Source organism: Rhinolophus sinicus, chromosome 3 (assembly GCF_057876585.1).
Source record: "Rhinolophus sinicus isolate RSI-liver-muscle chromosome 3, RSI-T2T, whole genome shotgun sequence".
Lineage (NCBI taxonomy): Eukaryota > Metazoa > Chordata > Mammalia > Chiroptera > Rhinolophidae > Rhinolophus > Rhinolophus sinicus.
Window position 1 is genome coordinate 157,580,738 of NC_142503.1, and position 21,947 is coordinate 157,602,684.

The 21,947-nt window shown below is 41.4% G+C and overlaps 4 protein-coding genes and 4 non-coding genes across 11 annotated transcripts in view; 2 read left to right on the forward strand and 6 right to left on the reverse strand.

Moving 5' to 3' along the window:
- The window catches only part of MAP2K1 (mitogen-activated protein kinase kinase 1), a 70,651-nt gene extending 69,080 nt beyond the window's left edge, over positions 1–1,571 (forward strand). For both annotated transcript variants that reach the window (XM_019725605.3, XM_019725606.3), the window contains exon 11: positions 539–1,571. In XM_019725605.3, coding sequence (XP_019581164.1) covers positions 539–652 — 114 coding nt within the window. In that variant the 3' untranslated portion in view covers positions 653–1,571. The remainder of the gene's footprint in view (positions 1–538) is intronic.
- Positions 1,572–3,330: 1,759 nt separating this feature from the next.
- Positions 3,331–6,728, reverse strand: SNAPC5 (small nuclear RNA activating complex polypeptide 5). 2 transcript variants are annotated; one of them, XM_088797316.1, is made up of 4 exons: positions 6,553–6,703; positions 6,032–6,353; positions 5,236–5,325; positions 3,331–4,427 (listed from the first exon to the last, which is right to left on the reverse strand). In XM_088797316.1, the coding sequence occupies exons 3-4, from the start codon at positions 5,299–5,301 to the stop codon at positions 4,317–4,319; spliced, it is 177 nt and encodes a 58-aa protein (XP_088653442.1). In that variant the 5' UTR covers positions 5,302–5,325; positions 6,032–6,353; positions 6,553–6,703; the 3' UTR covers positions 3,331–4,316. The 2 variants fall into 2 exon arrangements, with proteins under 2 accessions (XP_088653442.1, XP_019581167.1); XM_019725608.3 differs by lacking the exon at positions 6,032–6,353 and having other exon boundaries at positions 6,553–6,728.
- Positions 6,729–7,925: 1,197 nt separating this feature from the next.
- Positions 7,926–12,978, reverse strand: RPL4 (ribosomal protein L4). The gene is made up of 10 exons (XM_019725607.3): positions 12,723–12,978; positions 11,066–11,237; positions 10,769–10,875; positions 10,270–10,408; positions 9,714–9,838; positions 9,148–9,277; positions 8,718–8,874; positions 8,524–8,607; positions 8,320–8,440; positions 7,926–8,237 (listed from the first exon to the last, which is right to left on the reverse strand). Exons 1-10 carry the CDS (start codon positions 12,723–12,725, stop codon positions 8,007–8,009), a joined length of 1,269 nt encoding a protein of 422 aa, XP_019581166.2. The 5' UTR covers positions 12,726–12,978; the 3' UTR covers positions 7,926–8,006.
- Positions 9,020–9,087, reverse strand: LOC141570860 (small nucleolar RNA SNORD18). Its single transcript, XR_012495305.1, has one exon. It is a non-coding gene; the product is annotated as a small nucleolar RNA SNORD18 (small nucleolar RNA).
- LOC141570858 (small nucleolar RNA SNORD18) lies at positions 9,939–10,010 on the reverse strand. The gene has a single exon (XR_012495303.1). It is a non-coding gene; the product is annotated as a small nucleolar RNA SNORD18 (small nucleolar RNA).
- Positions 10,467–10,565, reverse strand: LOC141570861 (small nucleolar RNA SNORD16). Its single transcript, XR_012495306.1, has one exon. It is a non-coding gene; the product is annotated as a small nucleolar RNA SNORD16 (small nucleolar RNA).
- On the reverse strand, positions 10,947–11,017 carry LOC141570859 (small nucleolar RNA SNORD18). Its single transcript, XR_012495304.1, has one exon. It is a non-coding gene; the product is annotated as a small nucleolar RNA SNORD18 (small nucleolar RNA).
- A 54-nt stretch (positions 12,979–13,032) lies between the features above and the next one.
- ZWILCH (zwilch kinetochore protein) overlaps positions 13,033–21,947 on the forward strand; it is a 31,359-nt gene continuing 22,444 nt past the window's right edge. Inside the window, exons 1-4 of one of the 2 annotated variants that reach the window (XM_019725610.3) lie at positions 13,033–13,331; positions 15,161–15,212; positions 17,729–17,824; positions 20,830–20,948. In XM_019725610.3, the coding sequence (XP_019581169.3) occupies positions 13,279–13,331; positions 15,161–15,212; positions 17,729–17,824; positions 20,830–20,948 (320 nt within the window). In that variant the 5' untranslated portion in view covers positions 13,033–13,278. Of the gene's footprint in view, positions 13,332–13,393; positions 13,460–15,160; positions 15,213–17,728; positions 17,825–20,829; positions 20,949–21,947 lie in introns of those variants that run through there. The other variant, XM_074327529.2, reaches the window with a different exon arrangement.

Here is a 21,947-nt window from a genome sequence, read left to right on the forward strand (position 1 = left end):
GAGCCTGTAGGGTGTAACACACTTCCAAGTCCATCATTTCCTTTGTTCCTTCTCACTACCCTGTGGGGCATTGAAGGCAGAGCTGCTGTCCCCATTCAGTGTGAGAGCGGGCCCAGGGCCTCACACTGGTGTGCTGGCGGAACCAGGCAGAGCGGCCTGTGCTGCAGCTGGCCCGCTTTCCTGGCCCCACTGCTGCTCAAGGGCAGGCTTCAGGAGCTCCTTCCAAGTGTGGCACAAGCTCTAGACCAGGGGTATCCAAACTGCGGCCCGCGGGCCAACTGCGGCCCATGATCCATTATTAATTGGCCCGCAGCAAATTCCAAAAATATATTTAGTTTACTTAAATAAACCAGGTGAGGCAATATGCACTTCACCTCGAGTGAGGGGCTCGGCTGTTTGTGTACTTTACCGCATATGGCCCTTGGTGAAAAACGTTGAAAAAAGTTTGAACACCCCTGCTCTAGACCCACCAGGACTCTTGCATTTTCCTTCTTGGTAGCTTTTTCCCACCGCTTCCTTTCCATTTCCTCACACGCAGGTTCATGCTTTTATCAAGAGATCTGATGCTGAGGAAGTGGATTTTGCAGGTTGGCTCTGCTCCACCATCGGCCTTAACCAGCCCAGCACACCAACCCATGCGGCTGGTGTGTGAGCATTTGAAAAACAGCACAGAGCAGGTCCCCTGCCCAGTGGCCTGCCATGTTGCTTTTGGGCCTCGTTCCCATGCCTGTCTCTGTTCACATGTGCATTTATTTCACCTATGACAAAGGATGAAGAACACAGCATGTGCCAAAATTCTATTCGTGTCATTTTGAATATTACTGTATTCTTGTTACTATTGTTATTTCCCTAAGTAGATTGGCTTTGTGCTTGGGGCTATTTTTGTGTATGTATATCGATGATCAAAACATGCGCAACTCTGAATTACAGTGAAACTTTGGTGACTGTGGGTTGTCATTCTTACTGAAAATTGCACTGCTTTCCTCACCGTGACTGGCTGGCCGCCTGTATTTTGGGGATTCTTTGACACTTGGTGGTACTTCATTCTTGCCAGGCATACCTTCTTTCTACTTGAGGAAGGAGCCTTGTAAGATCCTTCACAGGCAATGCATGTGAAGCATGCTTTGCTACTATGAAAATGAGCATCAGAAAGTGTTTATCATGTTATTTTGTTGTTTTTGCTTTTGGTGTAGAATTCAGCAATTTCCATCAAAATCTAGCCAGAGCCCTGCACTGCCATGATAATTGGGGCCTACCAGTCTACTTTGATGATTTGTAGACTTCTGGTTGTACTTCTATATTTATTTTTAAATATACTGTGTGGGATATTTAGTGGTATATGTCTCTAAGTTTGGATTAGTGTTTCTAAAATGGAGTTACTTTGAATGTTACACATGAATCAAGGCATTAAAATGTATGAGATTTATCTTTCCCCAATCCAATTACTGATGCTATTGTAAACAACAGTGTGTATAGTGCCTAAAAATTGTATGAAAATCCTTTTAACCATTTTAATCCAGATGTTTAACAAATAATCTCTTATTCTAATAAATATACTAAAGTTAAAAGGCTGATAGGTATTTCTCCTTTTGTGGTAGGATGTTCAATGTCTCTAGCACACAAGAAATCAGATGATTTAGCCAAGCATTGCTGTGAGGATAGAGATAAAGATAGGCAAGCAGCTGGAAGGTGAAATGCCCCTCTGAGGATAAATTCAGTGCTTTGGACTAATGGGGCTTCCTGTAATCCCTATCTTTGGATTTTGTCCAACTTGTCTCAGCAAACACCCTTATCTGTGACTCTGCCAACCACTTTTTCTGTGGACAGATCCCATCTATTCCTTCCATCTCTTTCTATAAGGGAAAAGCAGTTGGCAGGGGCTGGTACTCTCACAGGAGCACCTTGCTGGTGGCCAGGGTACCTGGCTGGCACTGGAGCCATCACCCGGTATGGTCTGTCCGTGCTATTTTGTTTCACTGAGCAATGGTTTCCCCTTGCACCAGTTATACTTAACTACACCTTCTGGAGAGCAGGAATATGCCTGATGCTGGTGTTGTCCTGCCTGCAGCGAGGTCACAGAAAACAAGGCCATGTCCCAGCTGGCCACTGGTACCCTTTCCTTCTTTGAAAATTGACTTTTGGAACTTGAAATACATGTTAGGCTGCCTGGTCAGCGCCTCTTCCCCCATTTTCTTCTTCGAGAGGGCAGGTTATAGAAAGCCAAAGTAAAGGCCTACTTTGTTTTCAAATTAAAAACAGAACTTGGGTAAACCTCCTGAGCAGGTCGTTCCCCTCTGAATCTACCAGAGCTTGGAATACAAGCTTGGAATTCGGAGCTTTAACCACTGGCCAGTGTTGTGTATATACTGCCGCCTGAGCTAATCAGTCATTTTTTTGTTGCTGTGAGGCTAATATCTGTTCTAAGTCAACAGTCTAACATACGCATTTTTGACATACATTCAGGCTGAGGTTTAAGACCCACACCCTCCTCAGACTGTGTCTTTTGCTAACAGAGAAGATGCCACCACTACTGTGAATGTCGCATTTAAATGTGCAAATTGCACCTGAGGAGGAAGGAATGGAGAACCCTGGAGTCTACAGCCTGGACCTGAACGCTTTCATGCTCAGTATTTTTTGAGGAGTGTTTTTAAATCCTCTGTTCATATCCAAAGATACCACATTTTGAGAAGCAAAAGATTTTTTTCCAGTGATCACCAAGAATGATCATTCTCAAGAAGGATGTCCCCTGCATCAGTCTGTTTTGAGTTCCCCACACCCGATTCCTTCCTCAAACTTCTGAGACACCAGCAATAGCTGGATTTTTCAGTGGTATCTCATTAGCACCTCACAGTAACCTGTAAAAATTGCAAGAGCAGAGGTGAATACCCTCGTTTTACAGATGAGAAAGTGAGAGTTGCAGAGAGGTGAGAGAGCAAGCGATTAGTAGTGGTAGAGTTAGAATTCCTAGCCAATTTTCTAGTTCTTAAAAACCCATCCTCATATTTTAAATTAGACCCCCAAAATGTATATCTTGATGCTTTTCATTGCAAAGCTATCTTCATACTGTGTTTTCCAAGAAACATGCTCATTTACACTTTCAGCTATTTCCTGTAAGAGTAGTTCAAAATAACTCAAAATAATGAAATGATGATTAACAGATATGTCCGTGTTCTCTCTTCTGGAACAGTTACATAAGAAGTTCTGCTTCAAAAGGTTCTTTGTATTTTGTTTGGCTTTTGTTACTTGGACAAAGCAAATTAGTTTTATAAAGTTAACCAACTATTTAACTGTATATTATTAAGAGTAAGAAATGAATCTCACCTTCAAATATCAAGTTTTAAGAATACTTATTTTGTAATTGTCATCTCTTTATTATAAAAATCCAGTTTCCCAAGCAGTTATTCCTTTTTTAAAAAAACTTTTATTTAAGTGTGTTTTTCCAGGACCCATCAGCTCCAAGTCAAGTAGTCGTTTCAATCTAGTTGTGGAGGGTGCAGCTCATAGTGGCCCATGTGGGGATCGAACCGGCAACCTTGTTAAGAGCACTGTACTCTAACCAGCTGAGCTAACCGGCCACCCCTCGTTATTCTTTCTGTAAAGGCACATTTTCTAAGTCCAGAAATACGTTTTAAACCATCCGTCTGTACTATTTTCCCCAGAGAAGGAACTGACCCATTTCCCTGTTGCTATTTGGAAACCAGCAAGCTGCATGAAGGTGACTTATCTAATTTATTTCTAAGCACATTTTACCATAGAGATGTCTCAACCTCTATGTGATGACAGGCGCACAAAGCAGTCTGTAGTGGGCAGTGTGTTGTGATGTCACTGAGAGATAGCAACAGCTTGTGCTCTCAAGTGGCTCTCTGTCCGCATCATCTTTCTCTGCTAAACTGGGGCTCTGCTTACAAGGGTTCAGTGGTATGCAAACAGCCTCTAATTGGTTTTCTTAAAAGAGGCATTGTTGATTGGAAAGGCTGTATTTACACTCTGCCCTTTTTGCAAATGCCAGACTTTCTCAATAGAATTTCGGAGGAAATTTTCTGTTTTGGACACAATTACTGCATCTGACCAGAATAGACACAGCACCACCCATATTGCTCAATGCTCAACATTGCATCTTTGCTTTTGTGTCACTGATTTTTGTTCAAGCATTCTGAAACTTGAATTATTGATGGAACCATTTTTACAAGTACACATCCTCCTAAAGTTTTTGCTTCCCTTTAAAGCAGGCCATGGGACCCATGGCAAGAATTCTTTGAAGAGCGCAAGTTCATGAGACTTAGACATTTGTGTAACTAAATCTCGCTCTTTCCCCTTCAGGAATCTGATTCTTCTTCTTCCTCCTCCTCTTCTGGCACATGGCTCCTTGTGCTCAACTCCAGTGTAGTTTGGTTGATCGATGCTTCATTGTCTACATGCACCAACATCTGCTTTGCCAAGGACATTATGGATTAGTAGGAAGGACACTGGCCTTAAAACAGCAAATTCTTAAAAATGTTTTAAAGCCAAATCTCAGTTGCATATTCATTTCCAATATTTACCACTAGAGGTATGGCTACTTGCCTGTTTCTCCAAATTCTACCCCAATAAGCCTCCATTGCCAAAATGAGAAGGTAAATTCTCTAGAATGTTACCTGATATACAAATACAGTTCTTACATAAGAATTACACTGACTTAGATGTGCTGCTTTCAAATGGGTTTAAACAGCTTAACACACATCTGGGAGAAGAACTGCTAAAATATGGTGTATTTAAAAAGAGGATGATTTTACTGATTTACATTGAGGGCCTGTGGTAGGTAAGAGGGGAATATGATGAAAACTAGAACTCACTTTTTGCGCTATGCTTTGTAGTTGAGGCTACACTCTATTTTTGAACCCCAAACTTACTTATTCAGAGTGGTAAGAGTTGGACATATCCGTGCAAAGATCTCCACACACTCCTTGGGTTCATTAGAGTAACTAGAGAGGATGGATGACTAGGATGGTGGAGGTAATATAACAGTACCCAAATTAGTGAGTCAAAGTGTAACCAGCTGGTATAAAGGTGGGCTGTTCCCTGTCTAAAACAATATTATGGAATAGACAGTTTATCGAACTAGAAAATTCTTAACAGCACTTCCCAGAGTCTTTTGGGCTCAATAATGTGATTTACAACAGGTTTTGATCTCCAAGCAGCATGAAAGCAGAATGGACTTTGTCTTCCCTCCCTAGGCCCACACTTGATTGAGCTTACATCATGTGACTGTTCAGGTGCAGGTTGGGAAGACAGTGTCTCATCCCCTCTTCTGGAATTAATCATTGATTGGAGGGCCAGTTCTTCAACCTAGAAAAGAGTTAAAGACATTTTCCTTACTATTTCACTGGGCTCCTGATGTGGGAAAATTGTCCATGTTGTAAAAGGTTGGCATCACAAGAGGAAGTGAAAACTGTAATCTCAGTGCAGCTCTAGAAGAAAGGGTGGGGCTCATAAGCTTTCCCTGCCTTTAAAGAAAATGAGCAAAGAAAGCCTGGGGTGTACAGGAATTCCAGCTGAGCCAAGGATTTCACTCCCGCAGACCTCCCAGCCCTGGGCAGAAAACACAAGTATGCCCTTAAAAAAAGCCAAGTATCATCTTTTGATTCCACAGAGGGCAGATTCCCAACACTTAAGCTTGTCTACCCAGTAATGAAAAACTGAAAGCAGGGAGAATGGAAGTGTTTCTGGGAGCTAAAGGAATCTAGGCTTTGGAAGTCATCATCAACACATTAGGGACGTGTACAGGTACTTTGATGCTACGAGAACATAAATGTCAGCCATCACAACTGTCTTGAGGAAAAATGCTTACTATTTTGGTATGTCACAGCTGTACAATGCTTTCAGTTTACAAAGGGCTTTCACAACCCTCATCTGGTTGGGACTTAAAAGATCCTGTGGAAGGGTGCTGAGCAGGGATCGTCAGCATCATCCCAGGGGCCGAACTCCACAGCCCTGGGAAATGGTCCTGATGGGACCAAATCTCCACTGCCTGGCAAGGTCGTGGAGTCAGTACCTCGGAAGAAAAGCTCCTGGGAACTCTGCGACAAGTCTCTTCTCTCGGGCCTCTGTCTTCGCAGAACGGGAGAGGGTGCGACTCTTCTAGCTTTGCAGTGCTAGAGCTGTTTCAAGCGGCGGCAATACAAGCTTGGAAATAGTGGCTAGTAAATGCTGTAGGAGCTCGGGAGGAAGAGGTCGGTGGGAGGGGGGACGTCGCGGCGAGCCTTACGGAGATCGCACTTCCTCAGCGTGTGTCGTGGGGGGCAGGGGCATTTCTGGGGTGTCGGGTATAGGAGTGAACCTGCCCTACGTGCAGGCTGCTGGGCGTCAACCTAGACCTGCAGGATCAAGATTCTGAAGTGGGTCCCTGATCTCAGAACAAGCTCTCCAGGGGATTGTAAGCCACCAGGTCAGCACCCCAACGGCAGGTGAGGGAGGGATCGCCGGTAGCAGCGGGGCGCCGCAGACGCCAGGGGTTAGCGTAGAGCCAGGCGGCCTGGGGTAGGGGCAGCGGCGGGGTGGGTGCCGCGGAGTCACCTTGAGCCGGTTCAGCTGGTCGTGCAGTGCCGCCTTCAACCGGAGCAGCGTCTCCTCCTCCTTCCGCAGCTCCTGGAGCCGGCTTAGCATCGCGTCCCCTCACGCCCCGGGCCTCCACGCCACCTAGTCGGTCAGGCGCTCGGTGATGACGCCACGGCCTCCACGTTCCCGGAAACGGAAGTGGACTGGGCCGGCCTGGTGGCACATGAGATGGGTACTTCCTGCCCGCTCTGCCGCGGGACAAACCCGGGTTTTAAACGGAAATACCGATTCGAATGGTCAGGATTCCTAAAGCACAGGGCGTTGGAGCGGTCAAGAACCTGGAGATTAAAACGGTCAAGTATCGAGTATCAAATGCTTCAGTTGAACAAGAGGCTATTTTAACGCCACAAAACCTGCAAACGCATTTGAAGGCACGGCCAGTCTCGTCAGCACTTAGCACGGCACACGCACCCTACTGGTTTTTGTGGGCAAGGATTCCCGGCCACCAGAATGTATATCCCAGGAGGTCCGCGCAAATTAGAGCATGAAATTTGAGCAACGCTAACAAATTGGATTGAGGTGGTGTCTTTGTGTTGGGGAACTGAGAGCTCTAGAAACTGCAAACGGGATTATACATCACCCTGTGGATTTCAGACTGCCAGTGGGGGGTGGGACGTCAAGATCCTGACATGGGACAAGAGTAGGAATCATGTAAACTCTAGGGTGAAAAGACATTCACAGAACAAATTAAAAACTTTAGCAAAGAACACTTGTGGGTACACTCCTCTGCACCATGTTTGGGCAATATATTCATCTAGTTAAAACGAAACTACACAAGTGGTTCTGAGATGCTTCTGGCACTTTCAAGGGCCAAAATTAAGGGTGGCAAGCATTTCCTCCAAGAGCAGTTCTATTACAGTAGGTTAACATTTCTGAGGGAACTGTTTCTTACTGCTGCACCCCAATATATGTAGACTCTGCCCTCTTGTGGTTACTGAAGATGTCAAATCTTTATGGAATTTTCCAGTGTGGGGTTTTTTTGGTGGAGAGGCTAAATTCTAACAGCTTTTGTATATTTCTGAGACAAGTCTTTTAACCATCTTTCTCAAGACGTTACTGTATTTTGCTGTGTGCACTTTTTGGCCCACATTTAGGAGGGGGAAATAAGGATACCCATTATACATTAGTACTAATTCTGTTTTCCTGAAAACTTGGTCCAAAAACACAGGCGTGTATGTCATTATACACGGCAAAATATGGCACTTACAAAACGGATTTTATATCCAGATTTATGGAACACCCCTTTCCATTCAACAACATGGATTTAGTATAAATCCAATGCTCCATTTCATACCAGACTAGCAAATGATTCACACAACACTCCCAACAAGTCATGTTTCTCTTTGCTTCTGAGCCCTTTATTCAAAATTAGCTGTCCAAAGTGATTTGACTTTCAATAAACAAATTTAAGTTTATGCCACAGGCTTCTTTTCTTCTGTGGTAGGTTTCTTTTCTGCAGGCTTCTTCTCAGCTGCTGGTTTCTTGGTAGCTGCAGCCTTTTTTCCCACCAAAGGCTTCTTCGGCTTTGTAACGCCAACAGCCTTCTTTCCTTTCTTTCCTACCACGGGCTTCTTGCCTGGAACCCCCTTCTCATCTGATTTGGCTTCTAGAGCTGCTGCTGCTTTATCCATCCGGAGCTTGTGCTGCAACAAATCAGGAAGAAAATCTAAAAATCAAATCCTTCTAAAAACTTAATATATTAGCAAAAACCAAATTATCACTTACATTCTTGGCCTGGCGAAGAATGGTGTTCCGGCGCATGGTCTTTGCATATGGGTTTAGCTTCAACATGATTCTCAGGTTTTTCAGTGGATTCTTCTTCAGGACTCTGCGATGAATCTTTTTGCTATCAAAAAGTAGACACAGTTTAAAAACTAACCCGTTGTATGAGGTTGGGGCAAGAATTACTGTTAAGTATCACAACTTTACCGTGGTGCTCGGAGGGCTCTTTGAATCTCTGGGCTTTTCAAGATTCTGCTAAGGTCTGTATTGAGCATCTTGTGCATTGGAAGGCTGAAAGAAAAAACAAGTGATTGACTGAAGAACACGAACCTCAACAGAGACATGTAAGTATCCACAATATAAACATCTATGTTCAATATGTGAGTATGAAGAACACGTACTTGTAGTTACTCTTGAGGGAGGCGGCTTTACGCCACGTGCCATACAGCTCATCCAACTTGCGGAAAGCACTTTCAGTCCAAATGCAGAAACGGCCCACATGCCCACCAGGAGCAAGTTTCAAAATGTTCAGTTTGCTTACGTTAAGCAGAGTAATTCCTTTTAAAGGAGGAGAGAATTAGGGCATGTATATTTCAACAGAAGAAACACAAATTATCTTTATGGCTTATGTGCTACCTAAGGTACCTGAGAACTATCATTAATTATGCAGTTTCAACCACTAAATGACACACGCATTCACCCAAGAACCAGAAGTTCCACAAAATCATGTTTCAGAAACACGGACCATAAAGTAGAATCTCATCATAATAAAAAGCTGGGTAAGCTTGCATAGTATAGGCAATCAAAACACGTTGGCAATCTAAGAATTACCAGGGATGTTTCTGAAAGCTTTGATGATGCCATTGTCCTCGTTATAGATAATGCAAGGTCCCCTGCGCTGGATACGACGACGGTTTCTCATTTTGCCCTTGCCAGCTCTCATTCGCTGAGAGGCATAGACCTACAAAATGAGAGGATTTAGTGTTCTGATTAAGATGATTCCTGTAACAGATCTTCATAGTTAAAAACCCCATTTTTACAGATGAGGAAAGATAGAAATGACTTGCCTAACATTAAAACACAGCCATCAATGGCAGTCAGGATTCAAACTCAAGTCGAGTTATGTGCTGGAATGCATATTGACAGTGGTATATTACATAGCCTAGGTGTGCAAGTTACACCACCCAGGCTTGTGTAAGCACGCTATGTCCACATGACAACAAAATCATCTAAAAATGCATCTCAGAATATATCCAATTGTCAAGCAGTGTAGTGGTTCCAGAGTCTCTGCTCATGTCCACTGAAGTTAATACTGTCCTTCAATAATCTTTAGAAAATTAAATTCTGACATGACTTGTGAAGGATTACCAAACTGCAAATGTGTCCAGTAAACCTACCTTTTTGATATCATTCCAGGCCTTAAGCTTCTTAAGAAGCAAAACAGCCTCTTTGGTCTTCTTGTAGCCTTCAACTTTATCTTCAACCACCAAAGGAAGTTCAGGAACTTCCTCAATACGATGACCTAACAAAGCCAATTAACATTGACCTGGTTACCCTGGACTTTTTGAAATATCAAGAAACATTTTATTTAACCCACGAAAGCAAAATGGTATGCAACATGCCAAATCAGAACTTCCACAAATATCATGTGTTTCAGAAACACGGACCAATGAAGTGGAATCTCATCATTTTGACAGTTAAAATAGACAACAAGATGACGTTTTTAGTTGAAGTTTCTAATATATTAAATCACTGTGTTTGAATTACTTCCCCAGTTACATAATATTCACTGATGACTTACTTGTTAGATTCAGTTACAACTATTTAGAAGGAAATTTGGGTACTCTGGGATAAATAGAATTTACACAGGCTATTAACACGAATGAAAAGTTCAGGTGAAGGGGAAAAAAATGTGTATTTTATACCAGTCCTGTAATACAAAATATCACAAACCTTTAGACATAACCAGCGCTGGTAAGGCTGAGGCAGCCAAGGCAGAGCAGATGGCATATCGCTTCTGCGTTGTGTTTACTCTGCGGTGCCAACGGCGCCAGGTTTTAGTTGGTGCAAACATGCGGCCTCCACGACACATCTATTTTCCCAGTTAAGAACCACATTTTTCCAATGTTAGGAATTAAAAAAGGTTGTCTTGCTCAGTGAGAAATGTCGGCATCCTTCTGAACCAGCTTACTGACAGCAGGCAACTGTCGCTGAGAACAGAGTATGACGCAAATTACGACATCATGGCAAGCAAAACTTCCTAATGTCAAGCTCCTATTGTCTTTTAATATTCGACAAAAAAAGTTTTCAGATTCCAAATCTGTGTAGAGCAACCTGGGAACTATTAGCGTCTTCAACACAAATATTTTCAAATTACTAACATGAATAAACCAGGTCCCGTCTGCTAAATTCCATGATGGCTGACCAGTTTAGGTAGTGACGCAAAGGATACATTGCCAAAGGCACCCTGGCCAGAACGATGAGTCCCACCACCTCGAACTCTGGGAATTCGAGCCACAGCTCTGCCAGTACCCCACGACTCAGCACTGGTTTGATGACCTGAAATTGGAATAAATACAAGTTTCAGCTACCTAACCATACCAATACGACTATTATGTATAGTGGCAAACAGCATCAGAACATCCAGGAAAATCATGAGATTCAGAAACACGGACCAATGGAGTGGAATTTCATCACTGCTGTTAAGCAGCTCTTACAGTATCAACCCATGAAAAATCTAAATCCATACCTGCTAATTCACTGACAGCATAGGGCTGTCTATTGTTTTTCCGCAAGTTAGTGTGAACAAAGTTCACAATATCCGGTCGAATGGGAGCCTTGAACACAGCAGGCAAAGTGACATTTTTGCCAGATGATTCCCCCTTTTCGGAGTACACCGATATCAGCGGACGAGCACACGCCTGGGAAAAAGGAAAAGATGTTTTTATTGACAAGCTGTGTCACAGGCACTCTTCTCATGTAGGCCAACACTACCATTAAACACTCAAGTTACTAGACTATGGAATTTGGTGAGGTTGACAATCCTTAAAGCTAAAACAAAGGCTAAGTTACCAACATAGCAAATCTATTAATATCAACTCTCACACTGGAAAGACACTTAGAATCAAGTTCTGCTACATCATTTTATTTTCAAAGAGAATGGTTTATCATTAAACTTTCAAACCAGGGCTTAAAAGCAAAATGATCAAAACCATACTGTGAAGTTTGAAAATTCTATTTAAAGCCACCATCTCAACTCTTTCATTCCAAATGTCAGCAAATCTTGCCTACCATAGCTCTACTGCACACGTCCACCCTCACCTCCTTCATCCGATTCTAAACGCATCTTCCAAAACTTACGAATATAAACACCACCTCCAAAGATCACCCGAAAGTAAAGCTTAGTCCCGAATATGGCCTACCCAATCTGCTCCATCTCATCTCCCATGCTTTCAGATGCACTCCTCCCTACACAGAGCCTTACCCCTCAGAGGTACCGTCTTCTCCTGAAAGATATTAGCATACTCACCTCCTTCAGGCCATCTTCTCTAAGTTTCCTTGATCACTCTGTTTAAAACCTAACTACCTCCTCAGCTGCTGGTTTCTTGGTAGATGCAGCCTTTTTTCTCCACCAAAGGCTTCTTCTACTTAAAGCATTGTTTCAAGCCCAAATGCCTCCTTTCCAACCCCCTATGTCCACAGCACTACCATCAAACATTACTATGTAATATTTTACCTAACTCAATTACTATCCAAGCAGGGTGTTTTTTTTTTTGCCGATTTTGTTCACTAAACTCATGTCCCAGAACACTACACAGTACATATACAGACATTATTTGTGGAAATGCAGTACATTTAATGTTAGCCACGCTATGAGCTGACTTAAAAAAACTTAGGAGGAGACAGCAAACAACAATTTTACGGTTAAGGGGACCAGAAAGCTTTTTATAATGGCAATTCTTAAGATGAACAGAATTCAAAAAGGAGAAATTTTTCTTTAACAAAATCTCAAAATATGTAATATTCTTTACTAATTAGCACGTGGAAAAAGCCCTAAATTGAATTGCACCACGATTCGGTCTTAGGCCCCACGAACGTGCAAGTCTAAGACGTGCGGTCTTAGCCCATGCCTTCTAAGATCAAGGAAATTTAGAATTCCGAAGGTCCCTCTGCGCATAAGAATGATCTGGTGTCCTCCTGTGTTGCTTCCAGGCGCGCCCTGTGCCGGGACTCCCACGTTGCCTCTAAGATGGCTGCCGCATAACCCAGCTCCCAGAAACAGGGGCCTTTGGTCCTTGTCTCCTTTTCCTCGAGTTCTCTCCTTCAGATTTCATGCCCTGAACCCCAACCCATTCATGCCGAGCCCGAGAGCATGGGAAAGTCCAGTCGAAAGAACTTCCACTCACCATGGCGGGGAGAGGAGACGGCCACGCTCCTCTCAACCCGGAGGCTCCCACAGGAAAAGGAAATGCTTAGCACTCCCGCGTTCTATATGTAACCTTCAACCCGTCCCCCACCTTGCTCCTCCTCAGAACCAATCCAGAGACATAAAAATATCTCTCTGCCACTCTAAAAAAACAAAAAACAGGGTATTATTTCTTCATATGCATGAAATTACGGTATCTATTGACTTCCAAGCCAACAATAGCGCCTAGAAACGAAGGACTCCTTTTCGCGGACTAATTCGTAAGTAGGCGTGGCCAACTCTCGCGAGACGTGGTGTCTTCATTTCAACTACTGTAATATATTTTAATTTTTTCATACGGAAATGGAAAATTATTGGGACAGGGAAAACCGCTGTGTGCCCTAAAACAAAAGTTTAACTTGTGGACAAACGGGACCTGTTGGGAGCAGTGGGGGTAGTAAAAGTAGTCCCGGCGGGAAGGGTCAGGTCTGCAGACGTCAGCGTCCGGCGCGCAGTTCGGTTTGGCGGTTCAGCATCTACTGTCAGACCGAGGCGGGATGTGGTCGCGAATGAACCGAGCTGCTGAAGAGTTTTACACTCGTCTCCTGCAGTGAGTTGTAGCCCCTGCTGTTGGCTAGGTTGCGAGGACAGCATTACTCCCTCGGGGTATCGCAGTCCCTGCCCCAAGCCTCTTGCGGCAGCTTTAGAGATTAGCGTCTTGTCAGTTCTCTGCGGCGCGTACGTTAAAGACTAAGTCAGCTTTCCCGGGGTCCGGGAGTTGAGAAGAGGCGGGTCATCTGCTCCAGTGTGGGGCTGGCTCGGGGGGGGTTGGGGGGGGGCTTGGTTGTAGTCCAGTTTAGGAGAAAATGCCTGTACGCTATCAACTGAGGTGGAATGTGACAAGTTTTCCAAGGGACATTTTATTCGTTCTAATAATGCATACAACTCGCAGTATATTAGAGGCACCTTCCAGTACATATACTACATGTTGGCATCCTTCACTTGTTTGAAGCCTAGCTGGTGTGAAAGATGTTATAGCCTATTCGAGATAGTTACCATATGAGCTACAGCTGTAATTGATAACGTGATGGTGCGTTGGCTTTGTAAAGCACCTTTAATTTCACTGTGCTCTAAGACTTCATTTTATTGGTACAGTGACGTACTAGTACCAAAGAGGATTCTCTCTAGTTCTGCATCCAACGTAAAAATCGAATCCAGTAGTTCTCACATTTGAGTGCGCATGAGAATTACTAGGAGAATAGTCAAAACACAGATTCTGGGCCCCACCTCTAGGGTTTCTGATTAATAGGTATGGGGGGCGGGGCTGGGAGGGAGGGTGGTGGCCAAGAATTTGCCTTTCTAACAAATGACAGGGGAAGCAGATGCTGCTGGCCTGACACCACACTTTGCGAACCACTGATGTCATCTAACCCCTTATTTTCTAAATGCCATAACTTTTCATTGTTTATCTTTATTGCTTTTCTCCCTGCTTACAAAAGTGGTAATTCTTGTCAATTTTTTGATCACTGTAGAAGGAGCACTACCTTTTTTAAACTAACAATGTCTTGAATAGCTTTCAAAATGAGAGCCTATAGATCTGTTTCATTATTTTTATTAACTGCTATATATTTCATTCTATGGTTTGAGAAATGTACACATGCTTGAGAAATGATTGTTGAATGATTGATTGAATAACATCCCTGAGTTATACCTAAAAGACAAACATTTTTAAGAATAAGACACAGTCTTGTCCAAAATGGCAAAAGTGAATCAGTCAGTCACTGATAGGCCTAATCTCTCCTATTTTTATTTCAGTAAGTCATAGAGTAAATAAAAAAATAATTGGTATTCTGAAACAATTCCACTGGATTCCTTTAGGACTCTAAAGATTCTTTTTTAGAGTATAGATCAGACTGATGTGCATTTTGGTATATTAATGGATTATAGTTTACGTGCTTTGGGATCACTATTTTAAAACTTTCTTGACTGAAATGATAATTATTAGATGATATTCTAGACTTTTGTTTTTACATTTTTAAAGGGAAATTGTTTATCATCGTCAAATTTACTAATATTTCAGTAACAGCTCATAAAAATGGAGGGAGGATAAATGCTACCATTTTAGCCGTAGAAATCTACTGCCTGGGATCTTCAAATAACTTCTGTGTGGTTGCCCACTGAATCAGTGACAGATGAAAATCCAGTCATTTGTTTCTTTCCAAAAGTCATGTGATAAATTACATTTGGCTAGTAATGTGTTTTAAAAAATGTAAGAGTAGAGGTAGGTACTCTAATTTCCTGCTGCCTCTGAGAAGCCGTTGAATTCTGCTTTTCTCACTTGTGTCTCTCACAGAGATGAAGTGATGATTAACTTCTAAGTTTAAATGACAGAATACTATGGTATAGCCCTGTTTTTTCACATGTGGTTCTGCATTTCAGGGAAGTTGATGAAGAAAAGAAAGGAATCTGTAAAGATCCATTTATCTATGAGGTATGAAAAACTTATGTGGTTTTTAAACACGATTCAGTAATCCTAAAATTGTGAGTTTTTAAAAGTTCGGTTTCCATAGAGTAAATGTCACCCTTTTAGAGTTCAGTTCTAAGAGTTTTTATAAATTCATCCAGTCATATAACCACTCGCATAATCAAGATACAGAACATTTCTATCACCTGCAAAAATGTTCCCTTATAGTCAACCTTTTCCCCTGCTCCCGGTCCCTGGCAACCACTAACCTGTTTTCTATCTCCGTTTCCTGTCTCCTGTTTTGCCTTTTCCAGAATGTCATATAAATAAAATCATTAATGCGATATTTTGAGTTTTTTCCAAATTGTCACATAGTATGTAGCCTTTTGGGTCTGGCTTCTATCAATGAGTATCGTGCATTTAAGATTCATCTGTGTTGTTGTGTATCAGTAGTTCATTCCTTTTTATTGCTGAATAGTATTCCATTGTATGGATGCAGTACAGCTTGGTTATTCATTCAGCACTTGATGAACACCTGGATTGTTTCCAGTTTTTGATAGTTATGAATAAAGTTGTGTAAACATTCGTGGACTTATTAAACATCTAATATATGCCAACTGTTCCATAGATCAAACTCCCCATAGAGTTTAATCCACAAAATAATTGTACTAAAGCAAATTATGTACAAAAAGACTAATCTATGGAGAAATAGTCATAAATGAAAGCGTAATATCCATATATATAAAATATATAAAAAACTCTTTAAAATCAATCAGAAAAAAAGATAACCATAATTGAAGGACACAAATATGTAATAACAGAAAGAAAAACACAAATACAGTTATCGCTCACTATTTGAATTCTCACTAATCAAACTCTGGAATCAAGTATATCCAGGTAAATGTATTAATCCCTCCCTGTCTGAATTCTTGCCACTTGATGCCTGTATTAGTTTCCTAGCGCTACTGTAACAAAGTACCATAAATTAGTTTGCTTAAAACATCAGAAATTTATTCTTTCACTGTTCTGAAGACTAGGAGTCTGAAATCAAAGTATCAGCAAGGCCTTGTTCCCACCGAAGGCTCTGGGAAAGGATCCTTCCTTGCCTCCTTCTAGCTTCTGATGGTTTCCAACAATCGTTGGTGTTTCTTAGTTTATAGACACATGTTAATCTCTACTCTCTGCCTTTGTCAACACCTGGCCTTCTTCCTATATGTCTGTGTCTCTAAATCTCACCTTATAAGTACACCAGTCGTTGGATTTAGGACCCCTCCCTTTAATGCAAGTTAATCCTCATCTTGATTACATTTGCAAACACCCTATTTCCAAATAAAGTCACATTCAGAGGAACCAGGGGTTAGGACTTCAACATATCTTTTGAGGGGACGTAATTCCAACCACAACAGTATTTGATACTCAAGAACCTAGTAGATTAGAGTGACACAGCATCCTTTGTTCTGTGAACTTGGTTTCTAAATGCTTCAATAACCAAAATAAGAAATTAAATAGATTTAAATAATGAGAAATTTGTCAATAATAAGCATATTAGAAAGTGTTCACCTTCATTAGTGATCAAATGAAAATTAAAACAATACTATTTTTTGCTATGAGATAATAAAAATAAATGAAAATAGTGTGTTGAATAAGTGATAGGAATGCAAATATGTGGGTATGATATATTTGAAAGGCAATTTGACACTATCAATATGATTTTATATATTCACCTTAAGAAAGTAATTCAAGATGTCCATTATCAGTTGTTTATTATAGCAAATAACTTGAAACTACCTAAATGTCGAACAATGTGGAGTTATTATATGATGTTAGAGCCACCGTACTACACAACCAAAGAGCATTTAATGGCATGGAAAGTTCATGTTATAAAACTATTAGAATATTATATTTTATTAAGCAAAATCTTATCTAGATATCTGAATAACAGATACATTTTGATTTTAATAGATTTATTTGTATGCCTGGAAAAAGATCTGGCAAAATATATACCAACAAGATTAATAACAGTAGTGATCATTCTGGCTAGTAGAATTATAGGTGAATTTTTTTAAAATCTCTTTTAGCTATCTATTTTCAAACTCTTCTATAATAAACATGTATTGTAATTGGAGTAAAAAAACATGCATTTCCTATAAACTGATAAAGTTCTAAATTCCATAGTATAATCAGAAGAAAGGATAATATCTAGTAAAGGGTTAATTTTGTGGTACATGATAAATACAATATGATTAGAGGAAAAGGCTGTCGGTGTGATCCTAATCAGAGGAAGGCCTTACAAGGCAGGATGCACTTCACATGGGCCTTGAAGCATGTGCAGCTACAGATGTAATCTAGATTTTCTAAACATGAAAAACAACATGGGCAAAAAATAAATGAAATCTTACTTTTAAAACATGTCTTATTCAAATTCTCCTTTCCCGTTACTTGCAGAGACCTGGTCTTTGTGTTTAAATATTTGTACGTGTGTGTGTGTGTGTGTGTGTGTGTGTGTGTATAAAACATTGCTTGACATTATCTGTTTTTGATAGGCTGATGTCCACATGCAGTTGATCAGCAAAGGCCAACCGAACCCTTTGAAAAACATTCTAAATGAAAATGATGTAGTCTTCATCTTGGAAAAAGTGGTAAGTATGCTTGGGCTTTGTGGTTGTTTAATTCTTAATAGCCAGATTTGGTTTTGTGGGAACCATCTGAAATGTACACATTTTTTAATCATAGTTTTGAAAGTGGATTCTAATTCCTTTAGGAATAAGTGCAGTGCTGTCCAATAGAAATATAATGTGAACCACATATGTAATTTAAAATTTTCTTTTTTCCCCCCTCTTCTTCTGCCTCCCTCCCCCCAACTCCAGTTCAAGCCATTGTTTCTCAGTCTAGTTGTGTAGGACACAGCTCCCTGGCCCATGCTGGTATTATGAGCCTTGCAGCCCGCCCCAGGCAGTCGATCGCAATCGCTGGTAGTCAGTCGGCCGCTCACAGCAGGTCACGCTGGCTGCTGGCCTCTCATGCTGGCCGCCAGCTGCTCATGGCAGCACACGGTAGCCCAAGGCAGCTCACGCCGACCTCCAGCTCTTCACGGCAGCTCACGGCAGCCCAGCTCCAGGGAAAGCCGTTGTTCACAATCGTAGCTGTAGAGGGTGCAGCTTACTGGCCCATATGGGAATCGAACTGGCGACCCGGCATTAGGAGCACGGTGTTCCAACCACCTGAGCCACCGGGCCAGCCCCTAAAATTTTCTAGTAGCCCCATTACACAAAAAGAAATAAGTGTAATTATGATACAGTAAAATTGACTTTTTTTCTTTTGTTGTCCAGTCATGTGAATTTTAACACATATATAGATTCTGGTAATCAGCACCACAATCAGGACACAAAATAATTCCGTCACCCCCAAAACTCCCTGTGCTATCCCTTTAGAATCATACCCTCCCACAACCGCTACCCCTGGGCAACTCTTTTCCCTCACTGTAGTTTTGTCTTTTTAAGAATGTCATGAATGGAATCATGCAGTGTGTAGCCGTTGGAGTTTGGCTTCTTTCACTTAGTATAATGCCTTCGAGATTCTTCCAAGTTGTATCAGTAGTCCATGTCTTTTAATTGTAGTGTTTCTTGGAATGGATATACCAGAGTTTATTTACCCATTCACCCTTCGAAGGACATTTGTGTTGTAGTCAGTTTTCAGTCACGAATAGAGCTAATATAATCATTTTTGTACAGATTTTTGTGTACGCATAACTGTTGTTTACAGTCAATAACGCAGGTGTGGGATTGCTGGGTTTGAAATTAGGTTTAGTAATGTTTTTTACTTAATCTGCTATTATCATTTCAACAGCTAATTAATATAAAAAAATCATTAATGAGCTGTTTTAAGTTCTTTTTTCCATACTACGTCTTCAAAATCTGGTGTTTGTTTTATGCTTACATCTCAGTTTGGTCTGGCCGCATTTCAAGTGTTCAGTAGCCGCATTTGGCAGGTGACTGCTATAGTGAAGGACACAGCATAAGTAACTATGAAGTTCTACTTTCATTTTTGTTTGTTAAATGTAACAAGAGGGAACTTCTTATTTGTGTATCATTTTATAATTACAATCTTAAACTTTTGTGTTTTAACTATGGTAACTTTTGACAGTGTGGTTTTTACTGAGTGCTGATAATGCTGTCACATTACATGGTTGCTGGGGACCAGCATCCATGCCTTTGGTTACATTGTGTCCTGAAGTAATAGGAACAGGCTCTCCTAGGGGGAAGTGGAGGTTCCGTTAGAAGGAACATACCGGTCTGCTTTGGGGCCCTCACTCATGCTGTCTGGACAGGCATTGTGATAAATGAACAGGGAGCTCTTTATTTTAAATACACACACATGAAAACTCTTTTCTGAGGAGGGGAACTACTTTATTTTTTATGTTAATGAATGGGTGTTATTAGTGCTTGTCTATGGTGGACAAAGCTTGGAAAATAGTTATAGCTGAATTATGTGGCTGACTTTAGACGTTTGTAGTGAGGAGAAAGGGAAATTTATGTCGAGCAAAAGCTGAAAAAATGAAGATGGTCAGATGAAGATGAGTTGTTATCTTGGGAAAAGTAAAGATGAGCAGAGGGTATTTGTGGAAATCTGGGTTAGGATACTGATGAGAATGCAGCTCAGAGTTGTAAGGAGTTACCTGGAAGTTAGTTAGGCCCTGGCATTTTTGGATGGTGAGCAATTAAAATGGCCTTTGTTTCTGCAAAGATCAGTAGAGCTTAAAGCATGAGTTTTAAGTATATGACTATTGAAAAGGAGAACAGAGGAAAAAAATGATATTTCTTGGGTACCTCTAGTTCTAGGAACTTTTTGGAAACCCAAGCCTGGAAGAGAATGTAATCTGGAATCTGGCAAAAGAAATTCAAAGCTGAAGAAACATCTAGGTCTGATACCTATTAAGTCAGTAGCAGATATACTGCCAGAAGAGACTACCTAGATTCAAATGTTGGCTTTGCACTCAGCAGCTGTGTTATCCTAGGCAAGTTATTCAGCCATTCGCTACCTCAGGTTTCCCATCTCAAAAACAGGGTTAGTAATAGTATCTATCTCAGGGCTTTTATGAAGAATAAAAGAAAACTTAGAGCAGTAGCTAGTACCTGGTAATGCTCAGGAAATGTTTACTCATAATTGTTATTGTTGGCAAAGCTGAGCTAGTTAACTACTGAAACACAGAGATATCAGAACCCTGTAACACAAATGAGAGTGAGCCCTCAGAGGAATAGCTTTAAGGAATAAGGGCTGTGGATGTTCATGTTTGGGAGCGAAGAGTTGGACGGACTTGGGGAGTCTCCCTCCCATGGGTCTCCCTTGGTATTTTGTCTTGAATGCATCATTTTGTACGTGTTGGAGCACTTTCTTTTCTAATGGCATCAGATACTTCCTCTATCAGTAGCAACCTAGAGCAACATGTTTTGATAGGACAGTGGTAATGCTTCTAAGGGCAAGATTTGTTGGTACCAAACTGGTTTGTAGTTATGATTCTTGCCATAACCCAATCGTTTGTGCTTCAGGTTGTAGAAATCAGTACATTATGTTTTAGCATGGAAGAGTTGACTGTTACCTTAAATGTTCTTTTACGTGGTTAAATAATTTAAAAACATTTTTAAAGCCTTTAGAAAAGGAAGAAACAAGTCCTGTTGAAGAGCTACAATCTGAAGAAACTGCTATTTCTGATTTCTCTACTGGTGAGAATGTCGGACCACTTGCTTTACCAGTTGGGAGGGCAAGGTAAGTTTTTTCTTGGTATTGGGATAGGACTAGGGTGGAGGCTAGGAATTTAAATGGAAGCATTCTTATAAACATTGGGGAAAAATATATGTCTGTCCCAGATCCCTCCCTCCCCCTCCCCCCAGATATGTATACCTAACTCTGTCTAAGGATAGCTCTACTTGAATATCCCATAGGTATCCCAGACGTGACCAAGAAGGCTGCAGTGATCTTTCCTTTCTCCAGTCCCTTGTACCGTTTGTTGTTGTTGCTTAAATGTTTTCCTTGTGTCTAATCTGGTTCCCCTCCAATCTTTCTTCCTCACTCCTGCCAGAAAGCCTGGTTGTGTTCCTCCCCTGCTTATAAATCCCTCAGCGGTTCTCGTTGCCTCATGATAACATCCAAATTCCTTTTGAGTGACACACAGGAGTCTTCCTTGTCTAGTCCAGAAGTCTTCCACCAAGGGTACCCAGCAGGCATTTGGAAATTGCAGGGGTACTTTTTGGTTATCATGATGCCTGAGGGGAGCTATTGGCCTGGACCATGGATTGTAAACGTCCTGCGATGCATGGGGCTCTCCTGCCCGATGAAGAATGACCCCGCTCTGTTAGAAACCCTGCTGCCTCTGTCCGCCTTGCCAGCCTTACTTCTTGCCTCCTCCCTGTGTAGCCATCTGCACTTCCGTCTGCCCGGCCTCCCCACCTCCAAAACCAAAAAGTCCTTGCCATCAAGGAGCTCTGGAAGATACCGTCCTATAAATAATAATATTAGAGAACAACAACTATAATAACACTATTCACAAAGTGACTTTCCTTCGTGGTGATTTTTGTTTGTTTTGTTATGTGGAAGCTTCTAACATTTTTATGTAGTTAGATGAACCCTTCTTGGCTTCTTGATTTTAAATCATATTTAAAGGCCTTTTTTCTTTCTTCCCCCACAACTTAAACATTATTTGTTTGTATTGTTTTCTCCAGCCAGTGTTTGTTGGGATTTACCCATATGCTTATCATTTCTTTGCTC